Raw genomic sequence first — 18,551 nt, 5'->3', positions numbered from 1 at the left:
TAATTTTCCTTATATTTGGGATCTAAAAAGTCTGAACTCATGAAACAGAATATACTGGTGATTGCTAGAGTTGGAGAGTTGGGGGGGGGAAGGTGGTCAAATGGTACAAACTTCTATTTATAATATAAATAAGTTCTGGAGAGGCAATATACAATATGATGACTAGTTAACGATACTATATTATGTATTTGAAAGTTGCTAAGAGGATAGCTCTTGAAAATTCTCATCACAAGAAAAAATTATAACTATGTAAATGGATGTTAACTAAACTTATTGTGGTAAACATTTTGCAATAGTTACATGTAGGAAATCATTATATTGTACCCCCTAAACTGATAAAATATTACATGCATTCATAGCTACATAAACTGGTAAAATAGGCTTTTGACATTTTCCAAAAGTATATATTTCTGGATTTGATTTGCTGGCGTTTTGTTATAGACTTTTCTTTTTAAATACAGACTATTGGTTTCTAGTTTTATTGTTATGTAATATCTTTTCTGGTTTGTTATCAGGGTAAGACTAGTTGCATAAAATGAAATGAGATGTTTTCCTTTCTTTTCTATTTTGTGAAAGATTGTGTAGGCTTCGTATTATTTATTTCTTAAATATTTGATAGAATTTATCAATGAGCCCATAGGACATAGGACATTATTTGAGAGGTTATAAATACAAATTCCAATTTTTCATAGTTATAGTGTTATTCAGATTCTATATTTCCTCTTGGATCAGTTTTGGTAATTTGTACCTTTCAAGGAATTTGTATATTTTATCTAGATTATCAAATTTATTGGTATAAAATAGTTCATACTATTGTCTTATTACTTTAGTTTCTATAGTATATGTTGCATTGTCCCTTGTTTTATTTTTGATATCTTTAATTTGTATCTTCTTCCTTTTTCTTGATCATTCCAGCAAAAGACTTATCAATTTTATTTATCTTTTCAAGGAACTAACTTTTGGTCATAGATTTTTAGAAATATTGCTTGTTGGCTTTCTATGTCATTGATTTTTCCGTTCTATATCATTTCCTTTATATTAATTAGTTTGAGCTTAGTTAATTTTCTTGTTGCCTAAGTTTTAAGTTTAAGCTGTATGCTTTGATTTTATACTTCCTGCTTTAATTATAAGCATTTAAAGTATAAATTGAAGTATAAATTTAAAGTACAAATGAAACACTGAGCTTTACTTCACAAGTTCTGATATATTTTCAGCATCATTTTGTCCAAAATATTTTTAAAAAATTTTATTTATCTATTTAAGAGAGAGAAAGAAGAAGAAGAGTGAGTGCACAAGCCAGAGGGAGAGGGAGAGCAGGTTTCCCGCTGAGCAGGGAGCCTGAGCACGGGGGCTTGATGCAGGACTCTGGGATTATGACCTGAGCCAAAGGCAGATGCTTAATCAGCTGTGCCACCCAGGAGCCCCTGTCCAAAATATTTTCTAATAACCCTTGTGATTTCTTGTTGATTATGATTTATTTTTTTAAAGATCTTATTTATTTTAGAGAGAGGGAAAGAGAGAATCTCAAGCAGACTCAGTGCTGAGTGCGGAGCTGGATGCAGGGCTTGATAACACAACCCTGAGATCATGACCTGAGCCAAAATCAAGTCTGAAGCTTAACCAACTGAACCACCTAGGTGCCCCATAGTTTAAGTATGCTATTTAATTTCCCAATAGTTTGCATGGTTTAAATTCTTATAAACTTATTGGGACTTGTATGGGCCTGCACATAGTCTATCTTCATGAAAATTCATTGTGTCCTTGAAAAAGAACATATTTTCTTGTGTTCTTTGGTGTAGTTTTCTATAAATGTTGGTGAGGACTGAATGATTGATATCCAGATCTTTTGCTTTTCCTGCTTTGAAAGCGTAACTCTTTAAGGGTCTCTACTGATTGTTCCCTACCTTTAGCAAGGTCTCTCCAGCAGATGAACTCATGAGTGATTTCCATCCATGTGTAAACTATAAGAATTCCTTGTTCACAGCTTCCCACTGATTGTATTTTCTTCAGATGTTCTTTACTTATCTTCATGATGTTTCACATTACACATGCACAGGTTAATACTTGGCCCAAAACTCAAGAGACCCTTATGTGAATTTCTGAAGGCATTGTTTTGTACGTAGTTCTGTTGTTTTTGTTCACAAAATTCTAACCAATCTGGCTTCTCTGAACTCTCACCTTTGTAACCTTAATCATGGAGATTACTGGGCTAATATTTTGGATCTCAACACTATTTCACAGTCTGGTACTTGCCTCCATGTAGAAATAGAGATAGTAAGGATTAGTTATTTTGTTTCAGTTCTCACATGCATTATAGTTCTGTGCTGCCTGTTATTCAATGTCTGAACATAGTTGTTTCATATTTTTTGCTCAGTTTTCTAGTTATTTATAACATGAGGATAATTATGGGCCTTGTTTCCCTCATATGGCCAGAGCCAAAGTATCTGCTTGCTCTTTCTTTTCATTCCTTCTTTCCTTTCTTTGTCTCTTTCTGTCTTCCCTCCCTCCCTCCCTTTTTTCCTTCCATTCATTCTTCCTCCTTTCCTCCCTTCTCCCCTTCCTTTTTCTTTCTCTCCTTCCTTTCTTTCTTTCCTTCACTTCCTTTCCTTTTAAAATTATTAATCCATCCTTTTAGTGCTCTTTTACACAAAGGAACAATTGTCAATTAATGCATTAGATAACATATGTTTCCTCTGCTATTGTACTGTTTGTTTTCCTAAAGGGCTGACTGCAAAGCTATGTGTACATGTTCATGTTGATCGGCAGGCTTCACTTTAAAGAATTAGGTAGGTTAGGTCTTTTGATGTCTGTACTTGGAATCTCCCTAGAAACTCTACTGATAAGATCACATCCAATCTTTTTTTATAGCCTTCCCCTAGGGATATTCTGGGCCACAGTTTTCTCTGGTCTCATTTATCTTTTGAAATTGCTATCACTGGTTTGCTCATAGCTTTCTATCTTGTTCTCAGCCTTCCTGAATTATTCCCTCCACACCATCATTTCCATGGCATTTGGGGAGAGAGTGGGAGGCAAATATACATGCTCATTATATCATTCTTAGCTAGATGCCTTTTTTTTTTTTGAAAATTTTATGACAATCATGTTATTTTTAAAAAGGCAAATTAAGTTTTTACTGATTAAAATACATCCACTCTGTCCCTATGGCTTAATGTCTGTTGAAGGAATAAGTAACCATCTTGATATAAATCACTTGGAAGTGAATGGAAGCCTAAAAATGATTCAGATTATTTCACACCATCTGGTTATTGGTTTTTATTTATTTCATTTTGACTTTGCATGGGGTGCTATAAAAATACAGATGGTTCCCAACTTAATATGGTTTGACAATAGTGTGAAAGTGATATGCATTCAGTAAAAATTGTACTTTGAATTTTGATCTTTTCCCAGGCTAGTGATATATGCAGTATGATACCTACTCATGATACTGGGCAGAAGCAGTGAAGCACAGCTCCAAGACAGCTACACAGTGTTGGGGATAAACTGTCAATACACTTATAACCATTCTGTTTTTGTTTTTGTTTTTTACTTTCAGTACAGTAGTCAATCTATTTTACCCATCCCCCCACCATACCTTTGGCAACCAGCAATTCTCTGTATTTAAGAGTCTGGTTTTTTATTTTTTTCTCTTTGTTTTGTTCTTTATTTCCACAGAATTGAAATCATATGGTATTTGTCTTTCACCCTTTTTTGTGAAATGGACTTTGTATTAATTTTTCCCAACTATACGTTAACATAAGTGTTCTGAGTATGTTTAAGGTGGGATAGGCTAACCTATAATGTTAGGTAAGTTAGGTGTTTTGAATGCTTGTGATTTATACTATTTTCAGCTATAGGTTTATTGGTACATAACCCCATTGTAAGTTGAGGAAGGTCTGTAGTCATTAACTTAAAAAAAGATGGCTGGGCTCTGCAGATAAAAGTAGTACCACAGAGGGGCGCCTGGGTGGCTCAGTGGGTTGAGTCTCTGCCTTTGGCTCAGGTCCTGATCTCAGGGTCCCTGGATCGAGCCCCACAGTGGGCTTTCTGCTCAGTGGGGAGCCTGCTTCCCACCTCTCTCTGTTTGCCTCTCTGCTTACTGGTGATCTCTCTCTCTCTCTGTCAAATAAATAAATAAAATCTATTTTTAAAAAAAGTAGTACCACATATTTAGAATTGTACTTTTGCTTTATGACAGAATTTGACTATACATATATATAGCAGACAAACTGAAGTTTATTGTTATATTTGTGACTGGCTTGCCTATTTTTCTGATAGGTACAAGAGTAAGCCTCAGGATGACTTTGAAGATCCCAGAGATGTTCAAGCCATCAAGGAGGCTCAGTTGTATATGGGAGACTTCAATCTGAAGACAGCCGCAGACTATAAGATACCTGAGCACATGAGAATAAATGCTGCCAAGAAGGAAGAGGAACTGGGACACCTAGACACCCTGGTACTTACCCGCAGCTTTCATGACAATGAGAGGCACCCTGAAGCTTTAGTGGAATTCTTCTGAAATCACCCATTTCACTAGATGGTCTGTAAGGATATATAAGCATAAAAAATTAAAATGGAAAAGATCTTCATAATTATTTAGAATGCCTCCTTTTTACAAATGAGGAAACTGAGGTCCATAGAGGAGAAGAGATTTGTCTGTGATTATTAGCTAATACGGCAGAAACAGCCTTCAAGTTAATTACTTGGCTCAATATGTTTCACGGTGAAAGTACTATATTTTGGAGACGTGTCTTTGTTGGATATAGATTTTGGTTGCTGTGGATTGCCAAAGACTTAGGAAAAAGGCTGGCTATTGTTTAGCTTTTTTCTTTTTTTAGGACTTACAAAGTTTGTAGGTGTCTCAATAATAACCAATTAACATATTCCTTTTTAAAAATTTTATCTGCATTCTGAAATTTTGGATGACTGGCAAATTGTAGTAAAAAAAATTTCTCTATAGTGATGGATGGAATATGATAAATGAAACAAGAATTACCTTAGATGAACAGCTAGGAAAATTCCATAATCCTAGCTAGAGATGATGGATAAGTATGATGTCTTGAACTATATTACACTGAAATCCATCTTATTAAAATAACAGCATAAAATAATGTAGAGCACACTATTCTACAAGTCAGATCAGAATTCTGTTCCCATCTCTGCCACTTAATAGCCATGTAAACTTTGCTGGTCATGTAAATCTCCCTAAGCCTTAGTTACATTATCTGTAAAAGGTGTATTAACACCAATTAACAACAAGACCTATTTAGTCTATCTCATAATGTTAATGTGAAGGTCACAGTCAATAAATGGTCATTATGTCATTGGCTAAATTAAAAAACACTAAAGTATCAAGGTTTTTTTGGAAATAGCATATTATATATTCCACACAAATACCACACATTAGGTATGTGTGGTATTTGGAAAACTAAAAAGAAAGTGTCGGTGTGTCAAGAGGGTTCTTCAAAGGGTGAGCCTTATAGTCATCAGGTTGCCTTAGATTTGTTTTTAAGCTTAATTCTCAGTCCTCTACATGCTTCAAAGAGGTCCCCCATTCACAGAGGTGCTGGATTTTGAGTTTACATCTTTTTAAAAAAATTTTTATTTATTTTAAAATTTCTTTCCAGTGTTCCAGAATTCATTGTTTATGCACCACACCCAGTGCTCCATGCAATACGTGCCCTCCATAATACCCACCACCAGGTTCACCCAACCTCCCACCTCCCCGCCCCTCCAAAACCCTCAGTTTGTTTCTCGGAGTCTACAGTTTCTCATGGTTCATCTCCCCCTCCAATTTCCCCCAAATTCCTTCTCCTCTCCATCTCCCCATGTCCTCCATGTTATTCATTATGCTCCAAAAATAAGCGAAACCATATGATAAATTATTCTCTCTGCTTGACTTATTTCACTCAGCATAATCTCTTCCAATCCCATCCATGTTGATAGAAAAGTTGGATATTCATCCTTTCTGATGGAGGCATAATACTCCACAGTATATAACACTCCATAAGGAAGACCGCATCTTCCTTATCCATTCGTTTGTTGAAGGGCATTTTGGTTCTTTCCAGTTTGGCAACTGTGGCCATTGCTGCTATGAACATTGGGGTACAGATGGACCTTCTTTTCACTATATCTGTATCTTTGGGGTAAATATCCAGTAGTGCAATTGCAGGGTCATAGGGAAGCTCTATTTTTAATTTCTTAAGGAATCTCCACCTTGTTTTCCAAAGTGGCTGCACCAACTTGCATTCCCACCAACAGTGTAAGAGGGTTCCCCTTTTTCCACATCTTCTCTAACACACGTTTACTGTCTTGTTAATTTTGGCCATTCTAACTGGTGTAAGGTGGTATCTCAATGTGGTTTTGATTTGAATCTCCCTGATGGCTAGTGATGATGAACATTTTTTCATGTGTCTGTTAGCCATTTGTATGTCTTCATTGGAGAAGTGTCTGTTCATGTCTTCTGCCTGTTTTTTGACGTGATTATCTGTTTTCAGTTTACATCTTAATGTTTTAAATGTTTATTCTTAAGTGTGTAAAACATCTCTATTACAGTGTTCTTGCTTCATAGGTAGTAATCATACAGGTAAGTTTTGTAAGACTGCCTGGAAAAGTGCATTTTATATATTCATAAATATATATTCATAAATTCATAATATTCAGTGTTATATTAGTTTCAGGTATATAGTATAATGACCCAACAAATCTATACATTACTCTGTGGTCAACACAGTGAGTGTTGTTATCATCTATTACTAAACAACATTACTACTATCTTATTGACTATATTCCCAATGCTGTACTTTTCATCTCTGTGACTTATTTGTTTTCTAACTAGAGTTCTGTACTTCTCAGTCCCAATCTATTTCACCCTTTCTCCAACCCTACCTCTGGCAACCAGCAGTTCTCTGTATTTAAGAGTCTGGTTTCTTTAATTGTTTCTCTTTGTTTTGTTTCTTAAATTCCACAGGAGTGAAATCATATGGTATTTGTCTTTCTCTGAGTTATTTCACTCAGCATAATATACTCTATACCTTTTTAAAAAATTAACATATAATATATTACTTGCTTCTGGGGTACAGGTCTGTGAATCATCAGTCTTACACAATTCACAGCACTCACCATAGCACATACCCTTCACAATGTCCATAACCCAGCCACCCTATCCCTCCCTCCCCACCTCCCAGAAACCCTCAGTTTGTTTCCTGAGATTAAGAGTCTCTTACAGTTGTCTCTGTCCCTGGTCCCATCTTGTTTCATTCTTTCACTCCCTACCCCCCACAATCCCCCGCCATGCCTCTCAAATTCCTCATATCAGAGAGATCATATGATAATTGCCTTTCTCTGATTGACTTATTTCAATTAGCACAACACCCTCTAGTTCCATCCACATCATTGCAAATGGCAAGATGTTGTTCTTTTTGATGGCTACATAATATTCCACTGTATATACGCTTCTTTATCCATTCATCTGTTGATGGACATCTAGGTTCTTTCCACAGTTTGGCTATTGTGGACATTGCTGCTATAAACATTTGGGTAGATGTGCCCCTTTGCATCACTACATTTGTATCTTTAGGGTAAACACCAAATAGTGCAATTGGGTTGTAGGGTACCTCTGTTTTCAACTTTTTGAGGAACCTCCATGCTGTTTTCCAAAGTGGCTGCACCAGCTTGCATTCCCACCACCAGTGCAGGAGGGTTCCCCTTTTTCTGCATCCTTGCCAACACCTGTCATTTCCTGACTAGTTAACTTTAGCCATTCTGACTGGTGTGAAGTGGTATCTCATTGTGGTTTTGATTTGTAATTTCCTGATGTCCAGTGATGTTGAACACTTTTTCATGTGTTTGTTGGCCATTTGGATGTCCTCTTTGCAGAAATGTCTGTTCATGTCTTTTGCCCATTTCTTGATTGGGTTTTTTGTTCTTTGGGTGTTGAGTTTGATAAGTTCTTTATAGATTTTGGATACCAGCCCTTTATCTGATATGTCATTTGCAAATATCTTTTCCCATTCTGTCAGTTGTCTTTTGGTTTTGTTGACTGTGTGCTTTGCTGTGCAAAAGCTTTTGATCTTGAGGAAGTCCCAATAGTTCATTTTTGTCCTTGCTTCCCTTGCCTTTGATGATGTTTCTAGAAAGAAGTTGTCGCAGCTGAGGTCAAAGAGGTTGCTGCCTGTGTTCTCCTCAAGGATTTGATGGATTCCTATCTCACATTGAGGTCCTTCATCCATTTGGAGTCTATTTTTGTGTGTGGTGTAAGGAAAGGTCCAGTTTGATTTTCTGCATGTGGCTGTCCAATTTTCCCAACACCATTTGTTGAAGACACTATCCGTTTTCCATTGGACATTCTTTCCTGCTTTTTCAAAGATTAGTTAGCCATTAGAGTTGAGGGTCCATTTCTGGGCTCTCTATTCTGTTCCATTGGTCTATGTGCCTGTTTTTGTGCCAGTACGATACTGTCTTGATGATGACAGCTTTGTAATAGAGCTTGAACTCTGGAATTGTGATGCTGCCAACTTTGGTTTTCTTTTCCAACATTCCTCTGGCTATTCGGGGTCTTTTCTTGTTCCATATAAATTTTAGGATTATTTGCTCCATTTCTTTGAAAAATGTTGATAGTATTTTGGTAGGGATTGCATAAAAGTGTAGATTGCTTTAGGTAGCATAGTCATTTTCACAATATTTGTTCTTCCAGTCCATGAGCATGGAACGTTTTTCCATTTCTTTATGTCTTCCTCTGTTTCTTTCATGAGTATTTTATAGTTTTCTGAGTACAGATTCTTTGCCTCTTTGGTTAGGTTTATTCCTAGGTATCCTATGGTTCTGGGTGCAATTATAAATGAGATCGACTCCCTAATTTCTCTTTCTTCTGTCTTGCTGTTGGTGTATAGAAAAGCAACTGATTTCTGTGCATTGATTTTATATCCTGACACTTTACTGAATTCCTGTATGAGTTCTAGCAGTTTTAGAGTGGAGTCTTCTGGGTTTTCCACATAACATATCATATCATCTGCAAAGAGTGAGAGTTTGACTTCTTCGTTGCTGATTCAAATGCCTTTTATTTCTTTTTGTTGTCTGATTGCTGAGGCTAGGACTTCTACTATTTTGAATAGCAGTGGAGATAGTGGACAGCCCTGTCATATTCCTAAACTTAGGGGAAAAGCTCTGTTTTTCCCCACTGAGGATGATATTCACTGTGGGTTTTTCTTTTTTTTTTTTTCACTGTGGGTTTTTCATAGATGGCTTTGATGATATTGAGGTATGTACCTCCTATCCATACATTGTGAAGAGTTTTGATCAAGAAAGGATGCAGTACTTTGTCAAATGCTTTTTCAGCATCTATTGAGAGTATCATATGGTTCTTGTTCTTTCTTTTATTAATGTATTGTATCACATTGATTGATTTGCAGATGTTGAACCAACCTTGCAGCCCAAGAATAAATCCCACTTGGTTGTGGTAAATAATCCTTTTAATGTACTGTTGGATCCTATTGGCTAGTATTTTGTTGAGAATTTTTGCATCCGTTTTCATCAAGGATATTGGTCTGTAGTTCTTCTTTTTGATGTGGTCTTTGTCTGGTTTTGGGATCAAGGTAATGCTGGCCTCATAAAATGAGTCTGGAAGTTTTCCTTCCATTTCTATTTTTTGGAACAGTTTCAGGAGAATAGGTACTAATTCTTCTTTAAATGTTTGGTAGAATTCCCCTAGGAAGCCGTCTGGCCCTGGGCTTCTTGTTTGTTGGGAGATTTTTAATGACTGCTTCAATTTCCTTACCGGTTATGCATCTGTTCAGGTTTTTTTTCTTCCCAGTCCAGTTTTAGTAGTTTATATGTCTCTAGTAATGCATCCATTTCTTCCAGATTGTTAAATTTGCTGGTGTATAGCTGCTTACAATGTGTTCTTTATAATTGTTTGTATTTCTTTGGTGTTGGTTGTGATCTCTCCTCTTTCATTCATGATTTTATTAATTTGGTTCCTTTCTCTTTTCTTTTGGATAAGTCTGGCCAGGGGTTTATCAGTCTTATTAATTCTTTCAAAGAACCAGCTCCTACTTTCACTGATCTGTTCTACTGTTTTTTGTTGTTGTTGTTGTTCTACTGTTTTTTTTGGTTTCTATTTCATTGATTTCTGCTCTGAACTTTATTATTTCTCTTCTCCTGTGGGGTTTAGGCTTTCTTTGCTGTTCTTTCCCCTGCTCCTTTAGGTGTAGGGTTAGGTTGTGTATTTGAGACCTTTCTTGTTTCTTGAGGTAGGCTTGTATTCCAAAATATTTTCCTCCCAGGACTGCCTTTGTTGTGTCCCAAAGAACAGTTGTGTTTTCATTTTCATTTGTTTCCATGATTTTTTTTTTCAATTCTTCTTTAATTTCCTGGTTGACCCATTCATTCTGTAGTAGGATGCTCTTTAACCTCCATATATTTGAGTTCTTTCCAACTTTCCTCTTGTGGTTGAGTTCTAGCTTCAGAGCATTGTGGTCTGAAAATATGCAGGGAATGATCCCAATCTTTTGTTACCAGTTGAGACCTGATTTGTGACCCAGGATGTGATTTATTCTGGAGAATGTTCCATGTGCACCAGAGAAGAATGTGTATTCTGTTGCTTTTGGGTGGAATGTTCTGAATATATCTGTGATGTCCATCTGGTCCAGTGTGTCATTTAAAGGCTTTATTTCCTTGTTGATCTTTTGCTTGGTTGATCTGTCCATTTCAGTGGTGGTGGGGGGTGTTAAAGTTCCCTACTATTGTATTATTGTCAATGTGTTTTTTTGATTTTGTTATTAATTGGTTTATATAATTGGCTGCTCCTAGGTTAGGGGCAGACATATTTAAAATTGTTAGATCTTCTTGTTGGACATACTGTTTAAGTATGTCATAGTGTCCTTCCTCATCTCTTATTATAGTCTTTGGCTTAAAATCTAATTTGTCTGATGTAAGGATTGCCACCCCAGTTTCTTTTGATCTCCATTTGCATGGTAAATTGTTTTCCATCCCCTCACTTTAAATCTGGAGGTGTTTTGGGGCCTAAAATGAGTTTCTTGCAAACAGCTTATCAATGGGCCTTTTAAAAATATCCATTCTGATACACTGTGTCTTTTGATTGGGGCATTTAGTTCATTTACATTCATAGTAACTACTGAAAGATATGAATTTAGTGCCATTGTATTGTCTGTAAGGTGATTGAGACTGTATATTGTCTCTGTTCCTTTCTGGTCTGTTACCTTTAGGCTCTCTCTTTGCTTAGAGGACCCCTTTCAAAATTTCCTGTAGGGCTGGTTTGGTGTTTGCAAATTCTTTTAGTTTTTGTTTGTTCTGGAAGCTTTTTAGCTTTATCTTTTTTTTTTTTTTCTTTTTATCTTTTTATCTCTCCTTCTATTTTCAACATCAGCCTAGCTGGATATAGTATTCCTGGCTGCATCTTTTTCTCATTTAGTGCTCTGAATATATCCTGCCAGTCCTTTCTGGCCTGCCAGGTCTCTGTGGATAGGTTTGCTACCAATCTAATATATCTACTGTTGTATGTTACAAACCTCTTGTCTCAAGCCACTTTCAGGATTTTCTCTTTGTCACTGAGACTTGTAAGTTTTACTATTAGGTAATAGGTTGTTGACCTATTTTTATTGATTTTGAGGGGGTATCTCTGTGCCTCCTGGATTTTGATACTTGTTCCCTTCCCCAAATTAGGGAAATTCTCTGCTATAATTTGCTCCAATATACCTTCTGCCCTTCTCTCTCTTTCTTCTTCTGGGATCCCAATTATTCTAATATTGTTTCATCTTATGGTATCATTTATCCCTTGAATTCTCCCCTCAAGGTCCAGTTGTTGTTTATCTCTCTTTTTCTATGTAGATGAACTCCTGGGACCCAACGGTATTAGTTCTCCTACTCTGTCATCTTGCTCCTCTCTCAGATCTTATCCTTTTTATAGATGTATATTTCATTATATGTATATACCACCTCTTCTTTATCCATTCATCTATGGATGGACATTGGGGTTGCTTCCATATCTTTGCTATTGTAAATAATGCTGTAGTAAATATGGGGATGTATTTATCTTTTCAAATTAGTGTTTTTGTTTTCTTCAGATAAATACCCATAAGTAGTATTGTTGGATCATGTGATAGTTCTGTTTTTAATTTTTTGTGGAGCCTCCATGCCATTTTCCACAGTGGTGGTACCAATTTACATTCCCATCTGTGGTGCATGAGGATTTCTTTTTCTCCACATCCTTGCCAACACTTGTTATTTGTCTTTTTGATACTAGCCATTTGACAGATGTAAGGTGCTATCTCATTGTAGTTTTGATTTGCATTTCCCTGATGATTAGTGATATTGAGCACCTTTTCATGTGTCTGTTGATCATTTGTATGTCTTCTTTGGAAATGTCTATTCAGTCCCTCTGCCCATTTTTTAATTGGATTGTTTTTTTTGTTTTTTTGGTGTTGAGTTGCATAAGTTCCTCATGTATTTTGGATGTTAACTCCATATTGGATATATAATTTACAAATATCTTCTCCCATTCACTGGGTTGTCTCTTGATTTTGTTGACTGTTTCCTTTGTTCTACTAAATTTTTTTATTTTGGTGTACTCCCAACAGTTTAGTGTTGATTTTGTTTCTCTTCTCTTAGGAGACCCATCTACAAAGATGTTTCTATGGCTGATGTCAAAGAAATTATTGCCTATGCTTTCTTTTAGGAATTTTATGGTTTTAGGTCTCACATTTAGGTCTCCAATCAATTTCAAGTTCATTTTTGTGTATGGTATAAGAAAGTGGTCTAGTTTCATTCCTTTGCATGTAGCTGTCCAATTTTTCCAGCACCATTTGTTGAAGAGACTGTATTTCCCCCCATTGTATTTTCCTGCCTTTTTTTGTTGTTGTTGTAGATTAATTGACCATATAAGCATGGGTTTATTTCTGGGTTTTCAATTCTGTCCATTGATCTACATGTCTATTTTTGTACCAGTACCATACTGTTTTGATTACTACAGCTTTGTGGTATATCATGAAATCTGGGATTTTGATACCTCCAGTTTTGTTCTTTTTTCTTAAGATTGCTTTGGCTACTTGGGATCTTTTGTGGTTCCATACAATTTTTAGAATTATTTGTTGTAGTTCTGTGAAAAATGCTGTTGGTATTTTGATAGGCATTGTTTTAGATTTGTAGATTGCTCTGGGTAGTATAGATATTTTTAAAAATATTAATCCTTCCAATTCATGAGCATGGAGGAGTATCTTTCCATTTATTTGTGTCTTCCACAATTTGTTCCATCAGTGTTTTATAGCTTTCAGAGGACAGATCTTTCACTTCCTTGGTTAAGTTTATTCCTGGGTATTTTTTTCTTGTTGGTGCAATTATAAATTGATTTCTTAATTTCTCTATCTGCTACTTTGTTATTAGTGTATAGAAATGCAACAAATTTCTCTACATTAATTTTGTCTCATGTAACTATGCAGAATTACTTTACCAGTTCTAGTAGATTTTTGATGGTCTCCTTATGATTTTTCCTATATATAGTATCCTGTCATCTACAAATAGTGACAGTTTTACTTCTTCCTTGGATGGAAGTTAGTATGGATGCCTTTTATTTCTTTTTCTTGTCTGATTGCTGTGGCTGGGACTTCTAGTACTATGTTGAGTGAAAGTGGTGAAAGTGGATATCTCTGTCTTGTTACTGATCTCAGGAAAAGCTGTCAGTTTTTCACCATTTAGTAATGATATTAGCTGTGGGTTTTTCATATAAGGCCTTTATTATGTTGAGGCATGTTCTCTCTAAACCTACTTTGTTGGGAGCTTTTTTTTTTCATGAATAGATGTTGAATTTTGTCAAATGTTTTTTCTGGATTTATTAGGATGATCATATAGTTTTCGTTCTTTCTCTGGTTAATGGTATATATGATGTTGATTGATTTGTGCATATTGAACCACACTTGCACCCCTGGAATAAATCCTACCTGATTGTGGTAAATAATTTTTTCAATGTATTATTGATTTTGGTTTGCTAGTATCTTATTGATTTTTGCATCTATGTTCATCAGACAAATTGGCTTGTAGTGGCTTTGTCAGTTTCAATACCAGGGTAATGCTGGCTAGAATGTACCTGGAAGCTTTCCTTCCTATTATATTTTTTGAAAGAGTTTGAAAAGAATAGGTATTAATTCTTTAAATGTTTGGTAAAATTCGCCTGTGAGTCCATTTGGTCTTGGACTTTTGTGTTTTTTTTTGGGAAATTTTTTGATGACTGATTTAATCTAATTGCTAATAATTCATCTGTTCAGATTTTCTATTCCTTATTCAACTTTATAAGTTTATATGCTTCTAGGAATTTTATTACTTTCTTCTAGTTTGTCCAATTTGTTGACATATAATTTTCCATAATATTCTCTTTTAATCTTTTTGTATTTCTGTGGAGTCAGTTTTCATTTCTGATTATATTTATTGAGTCCTCTCCTTTTTTCTTGATGAGTCTAGCTAAAAGTTTATTAATTTTATTTTTTAAGAAACAGCTCCTTGTTCCATTGATCTTTTATATTTTTTTTTGTTATTGTTGTTTGTTTATTTCTATTTCATTTATTTCTGCTCTAATCTTAATTATTTCATTCGTTCTACTATCTTTGGGCTTTTTTTGGTTCTTTTTCTAGCTCTAAAGTGTAAAATTAGGTTGTTTATTTGAGCTTTTTCTTATTTCTTGAGTAGGCCTGTATACTATAAAATTCCTTCTTAGAACTGCTTTTACTGCATTCCAAAGATTTTGGACTGTTTTTTCATTTCTTTCTTTCTTTCTTTCTTTCTTTCTTTCTTTCTTTCTTTCTTTCTTTCTTTTTCTTGCCTCTTTGGGGTCTCACTTAACCCATTCATTGTTGAGTAGCATGTTTTTAACCTCCATGTATTTGTGTTCTTTTCTTGCAATTGATTTTTACTTTCCTACCATTGTGGTCAAAACAGATGCATGATATGATTTCCATCTTTTTGAATTATTGAGACTTGTTTTGTGGCCTAACATTTGATCCATCCTGGAGAATATTCCATGTGAACTTGAAAAGAATGTGTATTCCATTTTTGGATGGAATATCTTATATATATCTGTTAGGTCCATCTGATCCTAACGTGTCATTCAAAGTCACTGTCTCCTTGTTAATTTTTTATCTGGGTGATGTATGCACTGATGTAAGTGGGATGTTAAAATCCCCTACTACTATAGTACTACTGTCAGTTTAGAGAAATGCCTTTGATCCTTTTTTGTAAACCTGTATATTTATGCAAAGTAACTCTTAATAGCCTTTGGACCAACTCGTTGCCTAATTGTACACAGGATTAGGGTTGCTTTTACCTGTAGGCTCTGGGAAGAGCATTTTGGAAACAGCTGTTTCCACTATGGCTCCTGTGGCTTGAGGCAGGGGCATAGTTTGGCTTAGATAAATGGAAAAGGAACCAAGAAAGTGTCCTGTAATTTGTTGGTGTGCATGATATAGAAATTCAAGATCATGATAGTCCCTGTACAAGAAGTAACAGGAATAATATGGGCAAAATGCAGAATAAAAATAGGCTAAGCTTTAGTTTGGCCCTAAGTGGGCAACCCTAAATGTGTCTAAGCCAGTGGAATTGGAGTCTCCATCAGGGATAGGCAGTTACATATATATGTTCCTCACTAAAGAATGACCTTCCCCTCTCTAGGCTCTGGCTGAGTACAAAACTTCAGGAAGGACTTCCCCTCATTGGTCAGAAAAGGAGAGCAGAACTGAGCCCTATGAGCCAGCTGAGGGATACCAGAGGTCACAACCACACTGACTTCCTCTTTTGGAAAAGATCAATGGGAAACAGCCTAAAAGCTAGAGAAAAGAGTAACTTAGTAGTGAATAGAAATGATCAGATAAATTTTTTTTTCTTGGATTTTTGCTAGGCATACCAGTCAAAGGACAAAAATATTTCAAACCATCCTTTGTGAATGGGTTGTCATTTTGTTTCCTTTTATTCTTTTTATCAGGCCCACTCAAAGAAAAAGAACATGAACAAATGTATCCTCTCTCTTCGAGACCTTAAAGTGGCTGTCATTGAGGAAATACAGTGCCTGGTTCAAGAACTGAAGAGCATCCAGTCAACTCTTCATATATCCAAGCACATTCCTATTCCCCAAGTCCCCCAGATACTCCCAGAAGAAGTTCCAGAAAAGAGATTTCAGTATGATGAAGAAACTCTCCTAAATTTTAAGCGACAGCAGATCAAGATTCAGGATGAAACGTCCTCCCAGCTGGAACAGGGAGAGTCTGCTATCTCAGGTGGAGGATTCCTCAGACTCTCTTCTAGAAAGGACAGTGATTTGACGACAAGAGATTCATTGTCTAGATCATCAAAGGCATCATCATTCAGTGTAGATGCTGTGAAGTTTTTGGAATTTGAAAAAGCAGATCCAATTGATATAGAGCTGGAAGTTATGAAAAGGGACGAGATTAAACATTTGTACATGCAACAGTATTTAACTAACAGGGTAAGGGTTACATTGCCTTTTTAAAGCTGAAAGAGGGGAGAGCAGGGAAGAACTAGATATACTTTCTTATTTATTGATTTAAATTTTCTCTACAATAAACTTTCCCAAGCCCTGACTGGCCCACAACTCACTGAAGGCTTAGCTTCCTCCCCATCCCTGGCCTTCTGTTAATTATTGTGCTCTGCCCAAAAATTTTAGAGCTTTTAAATGTTTTGCTTTGGCAAAGCTAAGAATTAAGAGCAAATCCATGTTATTTGGCATCTAACTGAAGTCTTGGTAAAGGGGAAATGATGGAGCAGCTTTCAGATGATGGATGGCACATAATTTAAAAATCTTCCAGAGAAAATGGGGCACTCTCTGCTTTTTACATCCTCCTCTTTCTCTAATGTTCGATTTGCCTCATCAGTGGGAGTGTTCATGGTGATGACCAGCTTGAAAAGAGTTCTGGAGCTGGAACAGCACCTATTTTTATTTCTCGGAAACCAGACCAGGTTGGGGCCAGTTGTACAGGAGGTGCTCTGAATCCGGAAGGAAAAGGACCTTTGCTGGATAGATGGCTCCTTGCTGCCAGCCATGTAGAGTTCCCTTCCTCAGTGTCTGTCCTGCTCCACCCTGAGAAGACACCTCATAAAACTCCCCAAATGTATTCTTCACTCATTATCTTTACTTTGTCCAGCCTTGCTTTCTCTCTCTTCCTACTTATCCCCACTCCCATTCCCCACCCCCATTCTGAATTTTGTATTTGCTTTTTCCTTTGTTATTTCCTCCCACCTTCAATGATTTCCTTTCAATTGTGAGTCATCATGTGAAACTCAGCCCGGTTCCAAACCTTCTCCAGAATCTCCTGTCCACATTACATGTTCTCTCTTGGTCTAAACTCCAATTCCACCTAGCAACAGCTCATGTTTTCCACTTTTCTTTCTCGCTGTTTCATGTTTATTAGTTTTTTTAATTGAAGAATAACTAAATGTAGTGTTATATTAGTTTCTGGTGTACAATATAATGATTCAGCAATTCTATACATCACTCAGGGCTCATATGTATTAGTTTTGTCTTGAAAATTAGATTACACAGTTCTTGAGAGAAGGGCCACATATAATCATTTTTGGTTTTCCTGCAGTGTCTGGAAAATGCCAGACACGTAGTAGATATTAGTAAAAATTTTGATTGATTTAATTGTAACTAATTTATTAATGATATGAACTTAACACTTTTATTGGACAGTCTGTGCAGGAACAGTGCTAGTTAGGTACCAGGAATGTAATAATACTCAAGCCAGACATATTCTCTATCCTCATAAAGTTTACAGACTATCAGGTGAGTGAGAGGAAAACAAGTGTGAGCCTTGCCAACTTAAATACCTGTGTGGTACAGTTTCAGGATGGTGTTACACAGAAAAAATACGGTCCTGCCTTGAAAGAAATTTAAAAGTAATTCAGACTTGTGAATAAACATTAAATAGGAGCCCACTTAGTCTACAACCATCCATAAGTAAAAGTTTAATTTTGTTCTCCTTTTTTTAAAAAAAAAAAACTCTCAAATTCTCTAGCAGTAGTTTCACTGTCCCAAACCCACAGATCTCTTTCTTTTCCTCATCTACAGGCTAGGCCCTCCCTCATTATAGGTTTCTGACTGTTGAGACTCCCCATCATGCACAGCCTAATGAGAAACGTGGAATGGTTTGTACTAGTTTTCTCAGGAGAACCAGCCCTTGGGACTCTCTCTCGATCTCTTCATTGCCTTTGGCAGAGGGTAAGGGAGAAGCTGTGCCAAAATCAGAGAAGAACTGAGCTTTTAAAATCATTGGGATGGCTGTGGAAGAAGGTCTAGACCAGGACTTGGGATATTTCGTTCTTATCCCAGCTCTGTCGCAAATTAAATCACCTTTTGAAATGTTTGAAAATTTTTAAAATAAGTTGAGGAGAATATGTAGTGCTTCCTGTATGAAAGGAAATGTAGAGATACTATCGGGTATCTCTACAGTGGAGGCAGATAGGAACCCTATGCACAAGGAACTCCTAGTCTCTGATTTAAACCATATAGTACAGCTAGAAGAGCATTCTCGATTGAT

General features: G+C 36.2%; 1 protein-coding gene across 1 annotated transcript in view; it reads left to right on the top strand.

Annotated features, from left to right (window-relative positions):
• CFAP44 (cilia and flagella associated protein 44) overlaps positions 1-18,551 on the top strand; it is a 167,528-nt gene that overhangs the window by 123,506 nt on the left and 25,471 nt on the right. The window contains exons 25-26 of the mRNA XM_080822400.1: positions 4,276-4,453; positions 15,980-16,480. Coding sequence (XP_080678526.1) covers positions 4,276-4,453; positions 15,980-16,480 — 679 coding nt within the window. The remainder of the gene's footprint in view (positions 1-4,275; positions 4,454-15,979; positions 16,481-18,551) is intronic.

The sequence above is a fragment of the Martes martes genome (assembly GCF_963455335.1).
Source record: "Martes martes genome assembly, chromosome: 1".
NCBI lineage: Eukaryota > Metazoa > Chordata > Mammalia > Carnivora > Mustelidae > Martes > Martes martes.
Note: the sequence above shows the minus strand (reverse complement) of the source record. Positions and strands in the feature narration are given on the sequence as shown.